Source organism: Grampus griseus, assembly GCF_964374135.1.
Source record: "Grampus griseus genome assembly, chromosome: 7".
NCBI lineage: Eukaryota > Metazoa > Chordata > Mammalia > Artiodactyla > Delphinidae > Grampus > Grampus griseus.
Window position 1 is genome coordinate 78602707 of NC_139001.1, and position 21439 is coordinate 78624145.

Consider the following 21439-nt stretch of genomic DNA (forward strand, 5'->3'; position numbering starts at 1 on the left):
GGTAATTAAAAGACTACTGAAATTAAAGTTCTGTAACACAGTTGCTCTTCTTTTATTCTCCATTACCTTTCACTTGTCCAATTCACTGGACTAATTCACATGTCTGCCACTAAAGACAATCTCCCCCAGTCAGTGTTAAGGACCAAGAGGAGGAAGGGAGAGCCCCCAGTTAACCTAAGAAAACCACATGGAAGGTTCAGTACAGATGATAACCTACACATCCATATAGAAAAGATGTTAAAGCTCCAGTGCTTCCTTCTTGCTCACAATTACAAGGCAAAGCTTGCTTGTAACTACAATTGGCTATCAAAGCCAGAAAAACAGGGGATCTCTCCTGGGTTAGAAAACACATTCCAGCTACCAATATTGTTCAATATTAACCTTTATTGACAAATATGAAGAAGGTGTGCTAAATACCAATAGAACTAATCCACGAGGAAAGAGGTAATAACAGAAACAGAAGAAAACTACTATCTTCAAAGAGGAAATCATATCCACTTAAAAACATAAATGTAAAAATAAAACTATTATAAAACACCTCAGCATTTAAACAGAGAAAGAATGGAAACAGAAATATCAAGGTCTCAGAAAGCAGTACCAAAAATAAAGCAAAACACAAACAGATATAAAGAAAGAAAAGTAACAGACATAGAAGATGACACCTGAAGATCTAAGCACTCTTCCTGAGATGAAGGCACAGCTCTTTAGATTGAAAGGGTCTACCAAGTACTTAAAACAGTTTAAAAGATGCCTCAAGACACACCATGGTGAAATGTCTAAATTCTAAAGGCAAGAGGAAAACCCAAAAACTTTACAAACTAAAAAAGAGGTTAATAACAAAAAAATTAAAAATTAGTGGGACTTCCCTGTAGTCCAGTGGGTAAGACTCCACACTCCCAATGCAGGGGGCCTGGTTTTGATCCCTGGTCGAGGAACTAGATCCCACGTGCACGCTGCAACTAAGTTCGCATGCCACAACTAAGAAGCCCGCATACCATGCTTCAACTAAAAGATTCCCGCATGCCACAACTAAGACCTGGTGCAGCCAAAATAAATAAATGTTTTAAAAATTATTTTAAAATATTAGTATCAAACAATGCATTTGAAACAGTAGCAGTAAGAAAAATAGGAATAGTCTTAGATGCATATTTTGTAAAAATGAAAAAAATTTTACAGAAATGAACAAATGAACAGTATCTTCAAAACTGATAAAAATTTTTCTGAAACCTAAAAATTGTAACTAATTACTTAGTTACATATTTGACAAGGAATTATCAGTCACATACATGTCTGTTATTCCCAAAATACAAAAATTGGACAATGAGGAACTCCAATCTCACTAATGAAGATATACGCAAAAAATTTTAAAACACTTATCTACAATGTTTTAAAAGATTTTCACTGTGACCAAGAAGTGCCCTTCTCAAGGACACAAGTTTGGTTTAACATACGGAAATGCACATTACCAACAGATCTCATATACTCCAGCAGCAACCAAATATGGGCAGCAAAGAGACCATACATAACAGCTGAAAAACAGCTTTAAAACTTCCAAAACATCAAGCAAGCTTGGTTAAGTTTAGAATTAAATAAATATTCCTTAATAGAAAAACTCAACATTATAAAGATGTAAATTCTTTTCCAAATTAATCTATAAATGCAATATAACCAACCAGTGACAAAATCCCAACAGGGTATTTTATAAAACTTGATATATTCTACATTTCTTGCAGAAGAGAACAAAGATGTAAGCCTACCCAAGACAATAATTTAAAGGTGAAAACTGAGGGTCAAGCTTCTCCCTAACAATTATAAAAGCCTTCAACAAATTCACTGTCTAGGTGGCCAGATAAAAGCCAGGGATATACGTCAACAAGATAGAAAGTCCCTTAACCTCATGGAGTGTGGGGGGAAGTTACAGAATGAAGTACACAAACGATTCTGATAACAAGATGCTCAGATAGAAATTAACAAGACTAATTAAATAAGATTCTTTGAAGAAGGAAGCACAAGCTTCAACGGCAGTTGTAAGCAGTTCAGATTTTTACTCCAAATGCAACAAAAAGCTACAGAAGTGTTTTAATCTGATTTACATTTTTAAAGTCGCTCTGACAAATACTATAGTACCAAAATACCATAATCAGAATTATGCCAATATTTTAAAAAAGAGATTATAAATACTTCTACTCTTCTCTGCAGGGGTAACCACTATTAAGAGCTAGAAAATCTATCTTTTTAGATGGAAAAAAACATTCTTCAGAGTAATAAATAAATTTCAACTAGCAAGAACACTGTATTCCTGTACATATGTGAGCATAAATATGTAACTTATGGGTAGAAAGAAAGAGGTCTATTCTAGAATGATACATACCAAACTGCTGACAGCAGTTGTTGCTCTTTTTATAGAATAAGGGAAAGGAGTGAATAGGAACCTACATTTTTAGATCTACAAACTTCTAGAGGATAGACTTTAAAGAGCTAACAGATACGATAAAGCAAGGTCCAGGACAGTAAGGTCCTTGTACGGTTCATCTAGAATGGCACAGACACACAACAGAGTAGTAAAAACACATCACTGTTAAATGGTCCTGATACATGGACCTTAGAGTCCAAAGACACAAAACTTTTTTGCAAAGCTGTTACTCGTTTTATACACTAACTTCATTACTTATAAACTAAAAGCATTAGTAAATGACAGTTCACAAATGTTATCTCTATTTACTTGAAAAGAATCCTTTACATGCAAAAAAGGTCAGTATCAGGATAAACTCACTGAAAGGCCTTCATCTTCCAAACTGGACATTATCTTGGAAGAAAGTTCCTCACAGCACAAATTCTCCTCTGCAGTTGCCACCAAAGCTGCACAGCGAGCAAATGCTCTATATAATTCTGACCAAGTTTTAAGTAAGGTCTTCATGGTGGCCTAGTAGCAATAAAAAAGAAATTTAGAAAACACATCTACACATCAAAACACCTAACAGAATACATCTTTAACATTTTAAAAACACGGTAACATTTATAGGTGTCAAAGAGGAGACTAGTATAGGGTAGTGAGTTTGCCCACCTTCACAGAGCTCTAACTGAAGAACTGTAATAATGCCACAATACCAACAATTATCAAAGGTCAAGAGGAACTTCTCTCTTCCTTCACCACTTTCCTTTCTCCTAAGCTGATTATAGGTCATAAGAAAGTCTTGTTTTAGGTAAAATTACTGTAGGGGTTCATTATAAAGGGTGACATAATATTTTCAGAAAAATGCAAATTCATCAAGTAAAACTTTGCCTTACCGCTGGAATTTTTTGTGCTGAAAAAATATGGTTTATTGGTAAAGTCAGTGCACAATAGATGGCACTAAAATTATGTTCTAAGGCATCACCTTGATTCACTTCATTGGTCTGAAACAAGAAAAATAATGAAGAAGTTAGACAAATTACCATCTAATTCTAGCCTGAAGTAGTAACATCTTACTATGTGTAGTGAGTAGAATTGTGTCTCCAATGTTGAGATGTTCAACAGATGGTGAACTCCTAACCTCTGCAAACTTTGGAAATAGGGTCTTTGCAGATGTAATCATGCAATAATGAAGTCATGCAGATTTAGGGTGGGCCCTAATCCAATAACTGGCATCCTTATAACAAAAGGGCAAGTTGAATAGACAGAAGCTACTTTGAAGAATGCCATGTGAAAACGGAGGCTGAGACTGAAGTGATGCATCCACAAGCCAAGGAACATCAAGAATTACTGGAAGCTAAGAGAAGCATGGAACACACTCTCCTTCAGAGCTTCAGAAGAAACCAAACCTGCCAACACCTTGATTTTGAAATTCTGGCCTCAAGAGCTATAAAAAAGTAAATTCCTATTGATTTAAGCCATCAGTTCATGGTAATTTTTTAAGCAACCCTGGGAAACAACACACTGGTTTTAAGTCCTAAAAAAGAATCCCAAAGGTGACTCCAAAATCTTTTACTATACACAGAAGCTAGATTCAAGCAAGGACTTATAAAAAGGGCCTCTAGCATCCTTTAAACAGTTGGCAATTATTTATGAACATAAACTTTTTTCTTCAGGAAGAATATGTTTAATGGAGTGTTGGCTCGAGCAGCCAAAATAAGGGCTACTGTATAACCACATAAAAAATTCCTTGGAGTCTTCACTCCATTTGAGAGTTATAACAGACTATTTCCCAAAGAATAATTCCATTTAAAGACTGATGAACAGATAAAGCAGCTGATGAACTATTAATAGTGACAGAACTTGAGCTCCATATGCTGACAATATTGCCACTTTTTAAAGTAATTAAACGTAAGGGTTAGTCAACTCTCAACAATTAATGATTTAGGAACTACAATATGGTTTTGAGGTAATCACCAACATAGGATCCCATCAACCATGGGATCCTAAGAATATACAGTCTAGTCAAGATACCCATATTATTCCCCGTAGTACAAATGAAAGAACCCAAGATATAAACAGGGGAATCTGTATATATCATGTAAGCCTTCTGGCTTTCTAATTACTGGAGAAAATGGACTGTTTAGTCCCCACTAAGTTATACTTTCTTGAATAAGGCAGAAACATGATGAAATCAACTAATCTAAAGAGTAGAAAATTAACCAATCCTGCAGAAAAAAATATGCAATATCTTCCATTCAAATACAAACTTCTATTCATATACCCCGTGCTCTAACAAGGAAGAAAAAAAGGGAAGATATTAAATTTGGGGGAAACATGCAGCCAACTTATATCATACCTGATTTATCAATTCAGTTAATGGGGTGACTATAATACTCCACATTCTCCAAAGATGCTCCTTGTTTTCCAACTGCTTTGCATTTTGATTAATAACATTTAAGACAGAGTCACTGAAAGCTAGTGGTGAAGTTGGACCAGAAAGAACACAGCCTACCAGTGTTTCCAGGTTGAGAAAAAACCTGGAGGAAAAAATTTTCAACTATGCATTAACTGTATGTTCTTCGAAAATACATTAATTACATTATAGCAAGGTTATAAAAATAACTGACAAAAAAAGAATCCCAACTCTTATTTTGATTTTTTTCATTTTTAAAAAATTGAGAGTAAGTCAAAAGAATATCATTCATCACATGACAAACTTTCCAAGATAAACAAAATAGTTTGTTTAAAATTACCTTTCATCTTCTACACCACATGCCAACAGATTATTATTGAAAATTAACTGAATTAAGAACAAAGCAGGAGTCCCCTGAAAAAAGATGGGAGATGGCAATCAATCTTCCTGTTACAAACAGTATATTCTTCTTGTTATACTTGTTTTCTACAATCAATTATGTGAAATATGACCGTTTTAAGCTTGAGAAATTTAACTTTCGAAATTACTTAGGAAATGACAAAAATGATAGCAAATGTACTTCCACAAACTACACAGAAAAAGCAAGCTCTTTATATTTTAATCATAGCTGTTACATCTATGTGAGCAATTAAAGAACAGAGAGAGATTCCAGATATAAAAAAAATGTTGACTTAAAACTTGCTGGATCAATAATACCTACATCCAGAAGATATTAAATATATTTTACCATAAGTAACCCAATGCTACTAAGCTTCCAAAATTTATAACAGTAACCAAAACTATTATTATATAAAAGCAAAGAGAAAATTTTCCTTCTAGACCCTTTGTTTAATCCAGGAAAATAGTTCTATTAATAGTGCCATACTTAATTATTCACATTAATTATAATGAGTGTACCTTGTTTTATTGTGCTTTGCAGATATGGCATTTTTTACATATTGAATGTTTGTGGCAACCCTATGTCGACCAAGTCTATTGGCACCATTTTTCTAACAGCATTTGTTCACTTCATGTCCCTGTCACATTTTGGTAATTCTCACGATTTTTCAAACTTAACATTATGTGTCCTGACTGCTCCACTAACCAGCCATTATCCTGTCTCTCTCCATCTCCTCTGGCCTCCCCATTCCCTGAGACACAATACTGAATTTAGACTAATTAATAACACTACAATGGCCTCTAAATGTTTAAGCAAAAGGAAGAGTTGCACGTCTCTCACTTTCAATCAAAAGCTAGAAATAATTAAGCTTAATAGGGAAGGCATGTCAGAAAGGCTAAAAGCTAGGCCTCTTGTGCAAGTTACCGAAGTTGTGAACGCAAAGGAAAAGTTATTGAAGGAAATGAAAAGTGCTACTTCAGTGAACACAAGTTATAGTAAGAAAGCAAAACAGCCTTATTGCTGATATGGAGAACGTTTTAGTGGTCTAGACAGATCAAACCAGCTACAACATTCCCTTAAGCCAAAGCCTAATCCACAACAAGGTCCTAACTCCTCAATTCCGTGAAAGCTGAGAGGTGAGGAAGCTGCAAAAGACAAGTGTGAAGCCAGCAGAGGTTGGTTCACGAGATTTAAGGAAATAGCCCTCTCCATAACATCAAAGTGCAAGGTGAAGCAGCAAGTGCTCACACAGAAGCTGCATCAAGTTATACAGAAGACCTAGCTATTTAATTAATAATGATGGTGGTTACCGTAAACAACAGATTTTCTACCTGTTGATAAAACAGCCTCATATTGGAAGAAGCCATATAGGACTTTCACAGCTAGAGAGGAAAAGTCAATGTCTGCTTCAAAGCTTCAAATGACATGCTGCCTTTTATTAGGGGCTAATGCAGCTAGTGATTCTAAGTTGAAGCCAATGCCATTTACCATCCCAAAAATACTAGGGCCCTTCAGAATCATGCTAAATCTACTCTGCCTGTGCTTTATATAAATGGAGCAAACCCTGGATGACAGCTTATCTGTTCACAACATGGTTTACTGAGTATTTTAAGCCCACTGTTGAGATCTACTCCTCAGGAAAAAAAAAAAAGAGAGAATCCTTTCAAAATATTACTGCCCATTGATGATGCACCTGGACACCCAAGCACTCTGACGAAGATGTACAATGAGACTAATGTTGTTTTCATGTCTGCTAACACAACATCCATTCTGCAGATCAAGGAGCAATTTCAACTTCCAAGCCTTTTTCAGAAATACATTTCATGGGCTTCCCTGGTGGCACAGTGGTTGAGAGTCCGCCTGCCGATGCAGGGGACGCGGGTTCATGCCCCAGTCTGGGAAGATCCCACATGCCGCGGAGCGGCTGGGCCCGTGAGCCATGGCCTCTGAGCCTGCACGTCCAGAGCCTGTGCTCTGCAACGGGAGAGGCCACAACAGTGAGAGGCCCGCGTACATAAAATAAGAAAAAATTAAATAAAATAAAAGAAAAAGAAATACATTTCATAAGGTTATAGTTGCCATAAAGAGTGATTCCTCTGATAGACCTGGGCAAAGTAAACTGAAAACCTTATGGAAAGGACTCATCATTCTAGATGCCGTGAAGAACATGCATGATTCATGGGAAGAGGTCAAAATATCAACATAAACAGGAGTTTGGAAGAAGTTGATTCCAACCTTCCTGAATGACTTAGAGGGGTTTAAGACTTCAGTGGAGGAAATAACTACAGATGTGGCAGAAACTGCAAAGAACTAGAATTAGGATTGGAGCCTGAAGATGTGAAAGAATTGCTGCAATCTTATGATAAAACTTCAACAGATGTGCAGTTGCTTCTTATGGATAAGCTAAGAAAGTGGTTTCTTAAGATGGAATCTACTCCTGGTGAAGATGTTGAAGACTGCTAAAGCGACAACAGGATTTAGAATATTACATAAACTTAGTTGATAAAGCAGCAGTAGGGTTTGAGAGGGCTAACTAATTCTGAAAGAAGTTCTACTGTGGGTAAAACGCTATCCAACAGCATTACATGCTACAGAGAAATCATTTGTGAAAGGAAGAATCAATCACAGCAAACGTCACTGTTGTCTTATTTTAAGAAATTCCCACAGCCACCCCAGCCTTCAGCAACCACCACCTTGATCAGTCAGCAGCCGTCAATATGGAGACAAGACACTCCAGCAGTAAAAAGATGACTCACTGAAGGCTCAGATGATAGGTAGCATCTGTTTAGCAATAAAGTACTTTTAAATTAAGGTATGGTTTTCTGTTTTGTTTTTTTTAAGGAATAATGCTATTTACTCACACTTAACAGACTACAGTATAGTGTAAACATTAACTTTCACATGCATTGGGAAACGAAAAATTTCATGTGACTTTCTTTACTGTGATATTCACTTTCTTGGCACCGGTCTGGAACTGAACCTGCAGTATATCTGAGGTACGCCTGTACTTTGTCTATCATTTTTTCCTTTAACATAATCAGCGTATTCAAATTCAATTCCCTTGGAACTTTGCAATCTAAGTTTCACTACCTTATGAAAAAAAATACCATGGATCTTTTTGTTTATTAGCTAATTTAGTATCATTACATTTAAGATACTTGCATTAAGAATATCCATATTAGCAACCTGATATGCTGGAGAACCTAATACTTTCTGAGGAAGTCCTTTAATTGTAATTTCCATGAGAACCTAAGAAAGACAAAAGGTTTTACTGTACATTAGCCATAAAAGTAGTACCTTACTTAGTAAAAATCATATAGTATTAACTATATTTTTAACAATTTATTACAAGTAATGTTCGTTCATTAATGTAAATACATTCTCATTAGCTTAAAATGTTCAAATACAGAAATATAAATAATAAAATGATGAAGTCCTTTCTTATCTCCAGGAATAATCAATGTTACCAGTTTGGAGTTTATTTTTTAGACCTAAATTTCCATATATGTAAATACAGAGAGAAACATAACTTCCTAGGGCTAGCTGTCTTATACCTGTTTTATACCATTAATGATATTGTACTGTAAGATACTCTGGAACTAATTTTCTTCACCTGACTGTGTTACAGAGTTTTCACATCAGTCTATGTAGACACATCCTTAACTGATAAACAAATGTGCAGTTTGTTCAAACTTTTTAAAAATTAATGGTCCTTGAGGCTATTTTCATTTTTTATACTACAAAAAGAAATTCTGCAATCAATTATGTACTCAATAGTGCCAGAAGCAAGTATTTTAAAGAACTGCTAACTAGAAGCTGTATCTAAGACACGCCTCTCAAATGTGACAGAGATTAGCAAACTGCCATCCAAAAATATTATTATACTGGTATTAACCTGAATTATATAACATAAGTGAATAACATGACAAAAGTAACTGTTGGTGAAAATAAGCTTTCACGTATTCTCATTTGAACAGACACTAACAATAATAATTAGCATTCATTGACACATTTATTTTGTTCCAGCCCCATAATGCTCTGCATTTATCAACTCATTTAATTATGAACTACTACTACATCTCTTCTTTACAGAGAGACAAGAGAGTAGACAGAGTGTCTAAGTTCATTCAGTTAATAGCTGGGCTGAGGTTCAACCTAGTCTGTACCAGAGCCCTTGCTATTAACCACTATCCTCTACTGCCACAGTAGATATGGTTGTCATGGCACATAAAGGAATCACTCAGAATCTACCTACGGGTATAGTTTGTTCCATCTGCAGTTTATTTTGGGAAACTCACTATTACAAAAAGTATATCCAATTCGCTTTTTCCCTACTATGTAGGACATATTTAAAATGCAAAAGCTCTCCAAGATTATCACCAGATATTTTTTTAAATGTATATACTAACAATCAGTGGAACCCAGCAATCTTGTCACAAAATTAGTGTTCATCCGAGTTTCTTCAGTTCAAGTTTAATGCCCCTTATCCCATTTTCTCTGTACGGCCTATTCTTTTTCCTATGACACTGGAAGATTTCTATAGTTGCCAATGTCATCATTTACTTTATTAAGAAGGTTTCAAATGACTCTATTTAGTCAATGGAACAGCATTTACTAAAGGGCCAAATGGCTGATAAGTACTTGATATAAAATATTTTCCCAAATCCTGATCTGTGGTAGTACCTTCAATATAAAATTCAATTTCAGAATATGGTTTTAAAATTCCAGCACATATAGGTCTTATACTTACCAGTGTTTTCAATACAGGAAATACTTCTGACTTCACTATGCTTTCCAAAGATTTTAATAGAAGAGTCAAAACTTCAGAACCTGGTCTCTCTTTTTTGTTACCTATCAAAAAGGAAAAGGAGGGGTACAGTTCTAAACATGTATTTTTAGGGGTGAAAATACAGTCTTTTCAGGAGTAAAAATATATACTCAGAGAGCTATTAAAAAGTAATTTTTTTCTTTTTTCTTACTAAATAAAGTGCTTTGTTTAAAGGTAAAGTCTGGAAGATAAGATACTTCAAAAAAGGATTTTAAAATTAATTTTATATATGAAAGCCAAACAATTCACTGAGTGCTATAAAAATCTTTTGATCATTATAGTGCTTACCAGATTCAATAACTGACTTCACCAAGCTAACTAGCTCCTTCCAAATAGCATTGACAATTGCATCTGCCAAACAAAATAAAAGGTACTTTAGAATGAAATAGATATGACTACAAAAGCTCTCCCTTTCAAGCTTATACTACAGAAATAAATTGAGCAATACTTAAAAATTTAAAATATAATTCTCCTTGTAATAGTCAACCTTGTAATCAGTTTACAATACACTATTCACCTCATTTTTGTTTAAAGAAATATTTTTCAAAAGGACTGTTAACATACTCAGGGTAATTCTTTTTTTTCATCGACTGTATTTTCTGTATTGAAAACCTTTCACTTTTGAGACAAGGATTAAAGACTGAGAAGGATACCTGAAAGCCACTAGAAAAAAATTTTCCAACCAATCCAATAGCAAACTATTTAATTTTTAAAACCTGTCATCATTACTTGATAGGCTTTAGAACACAGGAGTTTAGGTGTAGATACTAAAATCACAGAGCCTAGGTATCAATCATAGCTCCATCATTTACTATGTAACTTTGCAAAAGTTATTTACTTCTCAGTACAACACAATCCCTTATCGGCAAAATAGGCTAACACAGAAGGTTGCTGTGAGGATTCAATGAATTATATGTAAAGCTCCTGCAGCACAATCTGGAAGCAGGTGGCACTATATAAACATTTACTATTTTTTCTTTTTAAACACAGGTTTAAATAATAAAAATCTTCTCAAACATTTACCAGAAGGATCTTTTCTAATTGCAACAAAGCTATCACGAACAGCAGTGATAAATGTATTTGCATGTTTGGAAAAAAAAGAAGAGCTGCTGATTAACGGATGTTCAAGTCGCTCTAAAAGAGAAAAAAAGACAATTATGCAAAACCAAAGCTTTATGAAATAAATTTCTCGATGTAAAATGTTAGGTGGTCTGATACGTTTTCTATGAAAAAGATTTAGGGACTTCCCTGGTGGCACAGTGGTTAAGAATCTGCCTGCCAATGCAGGGGACACGGGTTCGAGCCCTGGTCCCAGAAGATCCCACATGCCGAGCAAATAAGCCCGCGCTCAGCCTCAACTACTGAAGCCTGTGCGCCTAGAGCCCGTGCTCCGCAACAATGGAAGCCACCGCAATGAGCAGCCCGCGCACCACAAGGAAGAGTAGCCCCACTCGCCGGTAACTAGAGAAAACCCACACGCAGCAATGAAGACCAAATGCAGCCAAAAATAAATAAATAAATTTATAAAAAAGAAGATATATAAAATCTCTTTCCTCACCCCAAAGTACGGTGTTCTGAACTGTGTTAGTAATTGAAATGATTTTAAAAACAATTAAATACCTAAGCTCAGCATAAGTTTGTTTTGCTTAGCAAAACTCAAGACTTCTGGACCCAACAAAAAATGAAGCAACATTTCAAGCCCCAAAACTTGTATAGAGGGGATTGTGGCCATTCCACCAAAATTTGAACTCAAGTTCATCCGGGGAGTTCCATACGGAGAAGCACCTTTAAACAAACAAACAAAATTGCTAAGTTATGTACGATTGAATTAGTTACCCAAATAAATATATTTTGTTTACTTCATTTCAATGCAATGTACTTTTAAAAGTAAATAATTTGTTTTTCAATAAAAGTTGAAGAGTTTTTGTTTAAAGCCCACAACAGAGTTCCTAATTAAATACTAATCTTACTAGGTTAAGAACAAGACTAGTGTCACACACCATTTAAATGAATTCTCAGACATTAATCCATACCTTAACATTAATATGCAGGCATTCCTAAAACTTAAAATGTAAAAATTTGACTCAGAAAAGTTAACGTAAAATAGGAACAGCAGGGCTTCCCTGGTGGCGCAGTGGTTTAGAGTCCGCCTGCCGATGCACGGGACACAGGTTCGTGCCCCAGTCCGGGAAGATCCCACATGCCGCAGAGCGGCTGGGCCCATGAGCCATGGCCGCTGAGCCTGCACGTCCGGAGCCTGTGCTCCGCAACGGGAGAGGCCACAACGGTGAGAGGCCCATGTACCGCAAAAAAAAAAAAAAAAAAGGAACAGCAAATAATTTTCTTTCACTGATATACATACTAAGCCACATTCCTTACATCTGTTAAGATCTGTCATTTTAAATTATAACTCTAATATTCTAATTCTGAAACAAACGTTAAGAGTCTGTAATGCACTTCATATAATGTAGTGGAAAAAAGTTGATCTTATCCAACTACAATACAATGACAGCAGTACACAGTAACACATACAGAAAACGAACAAAACGATTTTGTGACAAGGCAGCCAAAATTATGTGAATTACATGGAGCAAAGACTTGATTCAAAGCCTTTTTGTAAAAATAAAGGAAAAAAACCCCAAGTAGGTCTATTTCTTACCTTTGTGTACAGGGGTCGCAGGATTTAAAGCTGGAGAAGTAGCTACACGAGATGAACTGCCTTGAGGTGAAGCATTAGAATCAATGCTTATTGTGCTTTGAATCAGAGGCACACAGACCTATTGGGGTTTAAAAAGAGAAAGAGGTGGAGGGAACTGAATCTGTAAATATGTATAACTGTCCTATTTTTTTAAAGTCTTGCATAGGGGCTTCCCTGGTGGCGCAGTGGTTGAGAGTCCGCCTGCCGATGCAGGGGACACGGGTTCGTGCCCCAGTCCGGGAAGATCCCACGTGCCACGGAGCGGCTGGGCCCTTGAGCCATGGCCGCTGGGCCTGCGCGTCCGGAGCCTGTGCTCTGCAATGGGAGAGGCCACAACAGTGAGAGGCCCGCGTACCGCAAAAAAAAAAAAAAAGTCTTGCAGTTAAATATCCTTAAGAAGCGATCTCAATTGTTTTGATATGTTGAAATTTTATTGGCCTTTTTGATGCAGAGGGTAAAAACTGAAACTTGGAAAAGTGAAAATTTTTATTACAAATATATTTGCCCTAAATTTGTACTATCTATAAATTTCAACTCTACATTCCAGATGGAAAATTATACACATAAATAGCTTTTACAGCTTTTACAAATAACATCTACATGAGTTTTAATGCTATTGGTAGACAGACCATTTTAAACATTTTAAAAAACACCTTAAGAAAATATGAACTAAGACAACTCCAAGCTTATTTCTAAGATCATTCCAATACCTGTCAAATGTAGCCAATGAGTAAATTATGCCAAGGAATGGGTGGGACAACTGGGTAAGATCAGCCTACTAGGAACTTAAAATGGTAGAATTTGAAAAAATTATGACCCCAGTTACAAGTTACAATCAATGCCCAAGTTTAATCAGTTCATGCTCTATCAAGTTTAAAAACTTCAATGTATTAAGCAATTAAAAATTTAAAGAGAACTTGCTAAAAAAAATCCAATACTTGAGGAAGAACTGATAAACAGCAAGGTACGCAGGATACAAGAATGACATACAGAAATCTGTTGCATTTCTTTACACTAACATTGAAACATCAGAAAGTAAAAAAAAAACCCCTTTTAAAATCACATCAAAAAATAAAATACTTGTTGTACACCTGAAACTATCACAACATTGTTAATCAACTATACTCCAATATAAAATAAAAAAGTTAAAAAAAACCCCAAAAACTTAGGAATAAACCTAACCAAGGAGGTAAAAGTCCTATATGCCAAGAGCTATAAAACATTAATGATGATTTAAAGAAATGGAAAGATATCCCATGCCCTTGGATTGAAAGAACTAATATTGTTAAAGTGGCCATACTACCCAAAGCAATCTACAGATTTAGTGGGATCCCTATTAAATTACCCATGGCATTTTTTACAGAACTAGAATAATCTTAAAATTTATATGGAACCATAAAAGACCTAGAATTGCCAAAGCAATCCTGAGGAAAAAGAACAAAGCAGGAGGCATAACCCTCCCAGACTTCAGACTATACTACAAAGCTACGAAGTTATCAAAACAGCATGGTATTGGCACAAAAACAGACATATAGATCAATGGAACAGGATACAGAGTCCAGAAATAAACCCACACTTATGGTCAATTAATCTTCGACAAAGGAGTCAAGAATATACAATGGAGAAAAGATAGTCTCTTCAGCAAGTGGTGTTGGAAAAGTTGGACAGCCACAGGTAAATCAATGAAGTTATAACACTCCCTCACACCATACACAAAAATAAACTCAAAATAATTTAAAGACTTACATACAAGACATGACACCATAAAACTCCTAGAAGAGAACATAGGCAAAACACTCTCTGACATAAATTGTAGCAATGTTTTCTTAGGTCAGTCTCCCAAGGCAACAAGAAATAAAAGCAAAAATAAACGAATGGGAGCTAATCAAACTTACAAGCTTCTGTACCATAAAGGAAACCATAAACAAAACGAAAAGACAACAAAGAATGGGAGTTTGGGATTAGCAGATGCAAACTATTATATATAGAAAGGATAAACAACAAGGTCCTACTGTATAGCACAAGGAACTATATTCAATATCCTGTACTAAATAATGGAAAATATGAAAAAGAATATATGTATATAACTGAATTACTTTGCTGTACATCAGAAACTAATACAACATGTAAATTGACTATACTTCAATAAAAAATAAATCAAAAAAAGATAAAAGGAGTTATCAGGACTACCCTTTTTTACTTAAACAAAAATAAGATTAAGCTTTCATGTTTAAATGCAGCAAGGATATCAAAATCTAAAGGAATCTGTAAAACTCACATGTAACAATAATGAAAAGCTACAATGGGATTAAATGATTGGTTATCACTATGTAGCCTGGAAAAAGGAGATACAAAAAATTAGAATTGATCCAACTCTGTGTAGCACATGATTTCTATTTCATTACGTAATGCTGACTCTACTCTCAATTATATTCTAAGTCACATGCAATTCCTTTAAAAAAAATCTTTCATGATGCCTCTAGAGTAAGAATATTTGCGTGTTACTGATTAAAAAGGTTTTAGATGCTCCATTTCAGATGACTGGAGAGTATCCTTTGAGGAAAATGAACTCAAGTTCTGTGTCTGGGTGAAAAAATCTTTTATATAACGTGCTCTGCTAACACAGCAAAAACAGCACTGAAAGATTAAATTGGTAAGAATCTAAGAACACATTAATAAAAAAAAAACACATAAAGTATTGTAATCAACACTTTAATGTTACCTGTTCAAAATTAGCAGGAAGATGAGGTCCTAGTCTCATCAATAAATACCACCAGACTTCTAGTTTTGTCAGCGCTAGAGTTTCTGTTCTCACATGGATAGAACTCAAAGGCTGCATTAACAACTTCAGTCTTTTTGCACTACATAGTATTTCTTAAAAAAAAAAAAAAAAATTAGCACCCAGGTAAAAACATTAAAGAGGTAAAGATTAAACTTTAAGAATGATAGTATGCAACAGCCTACTATAGCAAGAGAATAGATTTAAAAAAATTTTTTTAATTACTAGCTGTTCCTGTTCTACCCAAAATTTTCATCTTGACAAACTTTAGTACGACCAGGTCACAATACTTAAGGCTTATTTTAAAAAATAATAACTAATATTTATTAGATACTGTGTGCCAGGGGTGATTTTTCCACCATTTAGCAATGTCTGCAATATTTTTGGTTACAACTGAGAGGCAGGGATACGGAGACTGCTACTGGTATCTAGTGGGCTGCATCCAGGGATGCTGCTAAACTTCCTCTAACACACAGGGCAGTTCTCCACAACAAACTGTCCAGCCTAATAAACTAAAATGTTGAGAAACTCTTTCTAAGCTGCTTTAGTATTCTCATTATCCCCATTTTACAGATTAAAAAATAGAGGTATATTTTTACCTCAAAAAAAGTTGTCATTACCAGTAATTTATTTTATCAAACACTTTAACTGTTGGTGCAATTAATGAGATTTTGGAAATCTAAATATTCATTTAGATTTAGTTCTACTCTACATTAGCGATAATCAGATTGCTTAAATTCCACACAAACACTAAATACACTTTAAACAAAATATTTATACCTGAAGTGTTTACTACATCAGTGACGGGAGGATATATAAAATAATACAGTCTGTGCTAAATCAACTTATCAAAAAGACTTGAAAAGGATTGTGAAGCATCTGTCAAGTCATGTATTTGGTGGAATAACATTGATCAATGTTTCTTACAAGTATTCTGCCATTCAGCTTTCAATTAACATTTTTATAAGAAGAAAATGAAGTCAGACCACTGTGGAAACAAATCCTCTAATCCTTTCTGAATTTCTATCTATGAGAGGAGGAGAACACCAACAACTGCTGTGCAATACCCCATTCTCTTTTAGTTACAAGATCTGCTTTCACTCAGAACAGTGATGGGTATCTACTCTTTGACTACTTTATCTAGTTTCCCATTTAGCCATTCTCCCAATGAGATTTTTAAGTGGAACTGTATATGGAATTTCTGAAATGTTGTTTACAGATGGCTGACTCAGCTGCCAAGAAGCTCATTTTTGCCCCTTCTGCCTTCCCCTCCTTCCTGTAGTCTGCAATTAAGGCATACTGAAGATGACAACAGAAAAAGACAGGCATCTGATTCCTTAATGACTTCCTGGATCCGTAATACCAGTCATAGACTCTCTAGCTCTTGACTTACTTCAAATGAGACAGCATTTTATTTACCTTCTTTAAGTCACTCCTATTTTACGCTTTAACACAACTATACATAATTCCACCAGATTTAATCCTGGATACCTCACACTGAGGTTCATAAACAATAACCAAAAAAAGGTGACATTTCCAATTAAAATCTGTGTCTGGCAATATTTTCAATAAAAGTAGTTGTAGTTAATGCAAATAGTTATTTACAAAACACATTTTAAAAGGGATTAATGGTCTTTGGCAAGGGAAAACATAGGATGAAATCAACATTATTTAGCAGATCTTGTAAACTATCAATTATACCTAAGATTAACTACCCAGTTAAGTAGGTACTCATACTGACCCACTTTTGGGCAAAATACTTTCGCACGTATATATATTAAGCACTTCCAGTGAACAATAAAAAGATAAGCGTAAGGCACATCAAAAGGAATCACTTCTACATATTAATGTTAGCCCACTATCAGGCGCTGTTCTAAAGATCCTGAAAAAAAGTTCCTCTGTCTCTGATACTTTGATTCCATAGCAATCAAAATTGTTTGCTATCATCTATTGGTTGTGTGACCTTTGATGAACTACTTAATCTTCTGAAAATAGCGATAATGCTTACCATCTAAGGTCTACTGTGATGATTAAATAAGAAGTATGTAAAATGCTCAACTAAGTGCTGGAATTCACTAAGAAAGCCACAAACAGCATCTGCCACTTTGTTCAGTTTTTGAAATAGTGTAAAATAAACTTTATATCTGTGATTTTCAATAATGCCTGGCCTTTGAATTCTACTTTTAGCCACAAGTTTATTCCCCTAAAATAATATTCAATGATAGGTAAATATTCGATATAAAGCGCCCCCCCCCAAAAATCAGAAGAGCTTTGTTTTTCATCTTAAGCCATAAAAAATCGAATTTTTAAATATTACTTACCTGGATTTAAAGCAAAATTATCTATTAAACTCTTCCAAGCAATAAAAGCTATTTTTTTAATCATGGGTGCTCCACTACGAAATCCCAGTTCTTCTAGCTGTAATAGAGAATTGATGAAACTCCCACTTCGATGCAAGGTCTAAAAAAGAAGAATCATTAAGAAGTTACTTACCTGCCTGAAACAATATATAGGCACTATCATCATTCATCTATCTAACTCACCCAGTGTTAACTATGTAAAATCTAAGGAATTTAAACTTTTTAAAGTACTGAATTTTGTATGCAAAATTCTGCATCACAAAATATAAAGCTCCATGAAATAGGTAATGCATAATACACATTTCTAAAATGTTAGAGAATATCAGAAATGTGATAAATCCAAAATTTTACCAACATATTAAAAAAAGTATTCACATGAAATAATCAATATTAAAGAAAAATAAGAAATTCAAACTAATAATCTTTTCAAATACACTGAAACAGGCAGGAAAAACAGTTAAGTAAAAGGTGGATAAATGACAAGTAAACAATGCATCCCAAGAAAAAATACACAAAAAGAACTTTAATAGTCATAAGTGACTGTAGTCCACACATAATCTGAACAGAATATAAATGTAACAAAAACAACTGGCTTAGAAATTCACAAAAATCCACAAGAAAGCTACTAGAGCCAATAAAATCATTTCAGCAATGTTGCAGAGTACAAGACCAACACACAAAAATCAGTTGTGGTTCTATACAACAGCAATGAGTGATCTAAAAAGGAAATCAGGAAAGCAATTCCATTTACAATAGCACCTAAAAGAGTTAAACACTTAGAAATAAATCTAATCAGAGGTGAAAGACTTTTAAACTAAAACCTACACAGTATATTTGAAAAGGCCTAAATAAATGGAAAACCATCCAGTGTTCATGAATAGGAAGATTTAATATCATTAAAATGTCAATACTACCCAAAGCAATCTACAAATTCCACACAATCTCTATCAAATTCCAAAGGCCTTTTTCACTGAAAAATAAAAGCTGATCTTCAAAAGTTCATTATGGAATTGCAAAGAGCCCCAAATAGCCAAAACAATTGTGAAAAAAAAATTATAAAGTTGGAAGACTCACTTCCTTGACTTCCAAACCTACTGTAACAGTAATTAAAGCATATGGTAATGGCATAAGGAGAAACATAACAGACCAATGGAATAGAGATCCCAAAAATACTCTCACATACACTGTCAACTGATTTTCAACAAGAGTGCAAAGACCACTCAACAAAAAACAGTCTTTTTAACAAATGGTGTTTGGAAAATTGAGTATCCACATGCAAAAAAATGAAGCTGGACCCTTGCCTTACAACCATATATTAAAATAAACTCGAAATGGATCAAAGATCAAAATTTATGAATTAGCAAATCCAGAGAAAAAGCAGAATGGAGGTTACGAGAGGCTGCAGAGGGAGGGGCAGAGGGAGTCAATGTTTATGTAACATGTATAGTTTTTGTTGGGGATGATGAAAAAGTTCTGGGTGTAGACACTGGTGATGTTTACACAACTGTAAATGCTTTTAGTGCCACTGAACTGTATACTTAGGATGATTATGATAAATGTTATGTTTATTTACCACAATAAAGAAAATCACAACTCCACCCCCTCAAAAAAAACCTGGCTTAAACATAGAACATACAGTTGATTCTCATTATTCACCATAGTTATGTTCTATAAAGTTGCCTTGACACTGTATTAGCAAATACTGAGCCATGGCTTGTAGGGAAAATGCAGGGTTAGGTTCCTGCAAGCCTCTGATCACATTTTCATCGACCATTTGACACACAACCTTGTTTTATGTTTGTTTTGGTTTAAAGACATCTTGTTGATTCACTAACATTGAACTCACAGCGGACAGCACTGTAACTCACACCTGAACAGTCTATCTAGCACATGTATTTCCCCCTTAAGGCACATCATAGCCTTCCGCTGCTTAGCAACCACAGACAGCACTTCAGCACTACATTTTGGGGCCATTTAAAACTGAAATCACCAAGAAAAAGCATGAAACGTGAAAAATGTGGCATCAAATGGATCATGAAATGGACATTTGCTTAAAGGACATTAAGAATTGAAGCAAAAAGGCAGAACGTAACCTTGCTCAACCTCAGGTGGGAACATGCATGCTGCAGGACTCAAATTTTTTGCCACTACACGTGCCTACAATTGACTGCAAAAGCAGCACAAATACTGATGTTGGGTTAACAAATAAATTTTAGTAATTTTCATATACGGCATGCATGAATAATGAGGATCAACTCTACTATGGAAAGTTAAGAAATTAAAGGGTCTGGCATGTAAAAACTGTTCATTAACTGTGTACTTACCTTCCCAAGCAGTTTGACAAACAAAGGCCATAATTTTAACACGTAAGTCTCATTTTTACTCATAAATAGCTTCTGGAGTTCCGAAAGTAATTTCTAAAAACCAAAGCAAAAATATTTACCAAAGACTCTTGGAAAGAAAAAGAATGCAGTATTAAATTGATCTCAGCAAAGTAACTTTTCCCAGATTTTATCAGGAAAACTTTCACATATATAGCAAAGCTGATGGAGTTTTACAGTAAATATCCAAGTATAAATACCACTAACATTTTACTATGCTTGTCTTATCACATATCTGGCCATTCTTCCATCCATCAACAGTTTTTTTCCCTACCAATATACTTTCCCCTAAAAACTTCAGCTTGCTTATCATTAGAGTTCAAATGATAATGCTTTAACCACTCACTCTATCTTTAAAAATTAATAGCTTCATGGGTAACACATCTGAGAAAATTTAAGTTCAAATTTATTAAGAATTTTATACAGTGGACCCCTGGACAATGTGAATTTTAACTGTGCGTTCTACTTATACTCAGATATTTTTCAGTAGTAAATACTACAGTACTGCACAGTCCGTGGTTGGTTGAATCCAAGGATGCAGAGGAACCATGACTACAGAGGGCCGACTATGAATTATACAAGGATTAAACTCAAGTTGTTCAAGGGTTGACTGTATACGCTCTTAAGAAATAAATTTATCAATTAAAAAAACTTACAAAGACACTGGCGTCACTTTTAGACTCCAAACCTTACCATGAGGCATCCTGAATTTTAAAAAATAAACAAAACCCCAGGTTTTAGAATCTGGACATCTCCACCACCTCCTGGATTACTGTAATGTCTCCCAACTAGTCTCCCTGCTCCTACGTAGAGTTTTTTTTTCTCAACGCAAACTGATCCCTTTAAAACCAAAGTATGCATATCACTTGTAGACTCAAAAGCTTCAAATACGGTTTTCAATATAACCCAGAGTAAAAACCAAATGCCTTACAATGGCCCCCGAGGTCCTATGTGATTTGGCCCTGTTTCTGGTATCATCTCCTCCTCCTCTCATCCTCATCGCTCTATCCTACTGCCCAGTGTTCGCTGAACACAACCAAGTACTCATATCAGAGCAAGGCCTTTTGCGCTCATGGTTCCTCCTGCCTCAAATGAGCTTACTGCATATTATTCAGGTAGCTAACTCCTATATCACCTTCAAATCACCTTTCAAATAACCTATTCTTTTTCCTTCCCTGACCACCT

General features: G+C 35.1%; 1 protein-coding gene across 1 annotated transcript in view; it reads right to left on the bottom strand.

The window, feature by feature from the left end:
* RIF1 (replication timing regulatory factor 1) overlaps window positions 1-21439 on the bottom strand; it is a 56653-nt gene that overhangs the window by 28544 nt on the left and 6670 nt on the right. The window contains exons 8-20 of the mRNA XM_082658731.1: window positions 20198-20290; window positions 17835-17973; window positions 15457-15608; window positions 12696-12813; window positions 11657-11821; window positions 11060-11170; window positions 10325-10387; window positions 9959-10059; window positions 8356-8457; window positions 5149-5222; window positions 4752-4932; window positions 3289-3396; window positions 2774-2923 (exon numbers count right to left, since the gene is read on the bottom strand). Of these exons, the coding sequence (XP_082514857.1) occupies window positions 2774-2923; window positions 3289-3396; window positions 4752-4932; window positions 5149-5222; window positions 8356-8457; window positions 9959-10059; window positions 10325-10387; window positions 11060-11170; window positions 11657-11821; window positions 12696-12813; window positions 15457-15608; window positions 17835-17973; window positions 20198-20290 (1557 nt within the window). The remainder of the gene's footprint in view (window positions 1-2773; window positions 2924-3288; window positions 3397-4751; window positions 4933-5148; window positions 5223-8355; window positions 8458-9958; window positions 10060-10324; window positions 10388-11059; window positions 11171-11656; window positions 11822-12695; window positions 12814-15456; window positions 15609-17834; window positions 17974-20197; window positions 20291-21439) is intronic.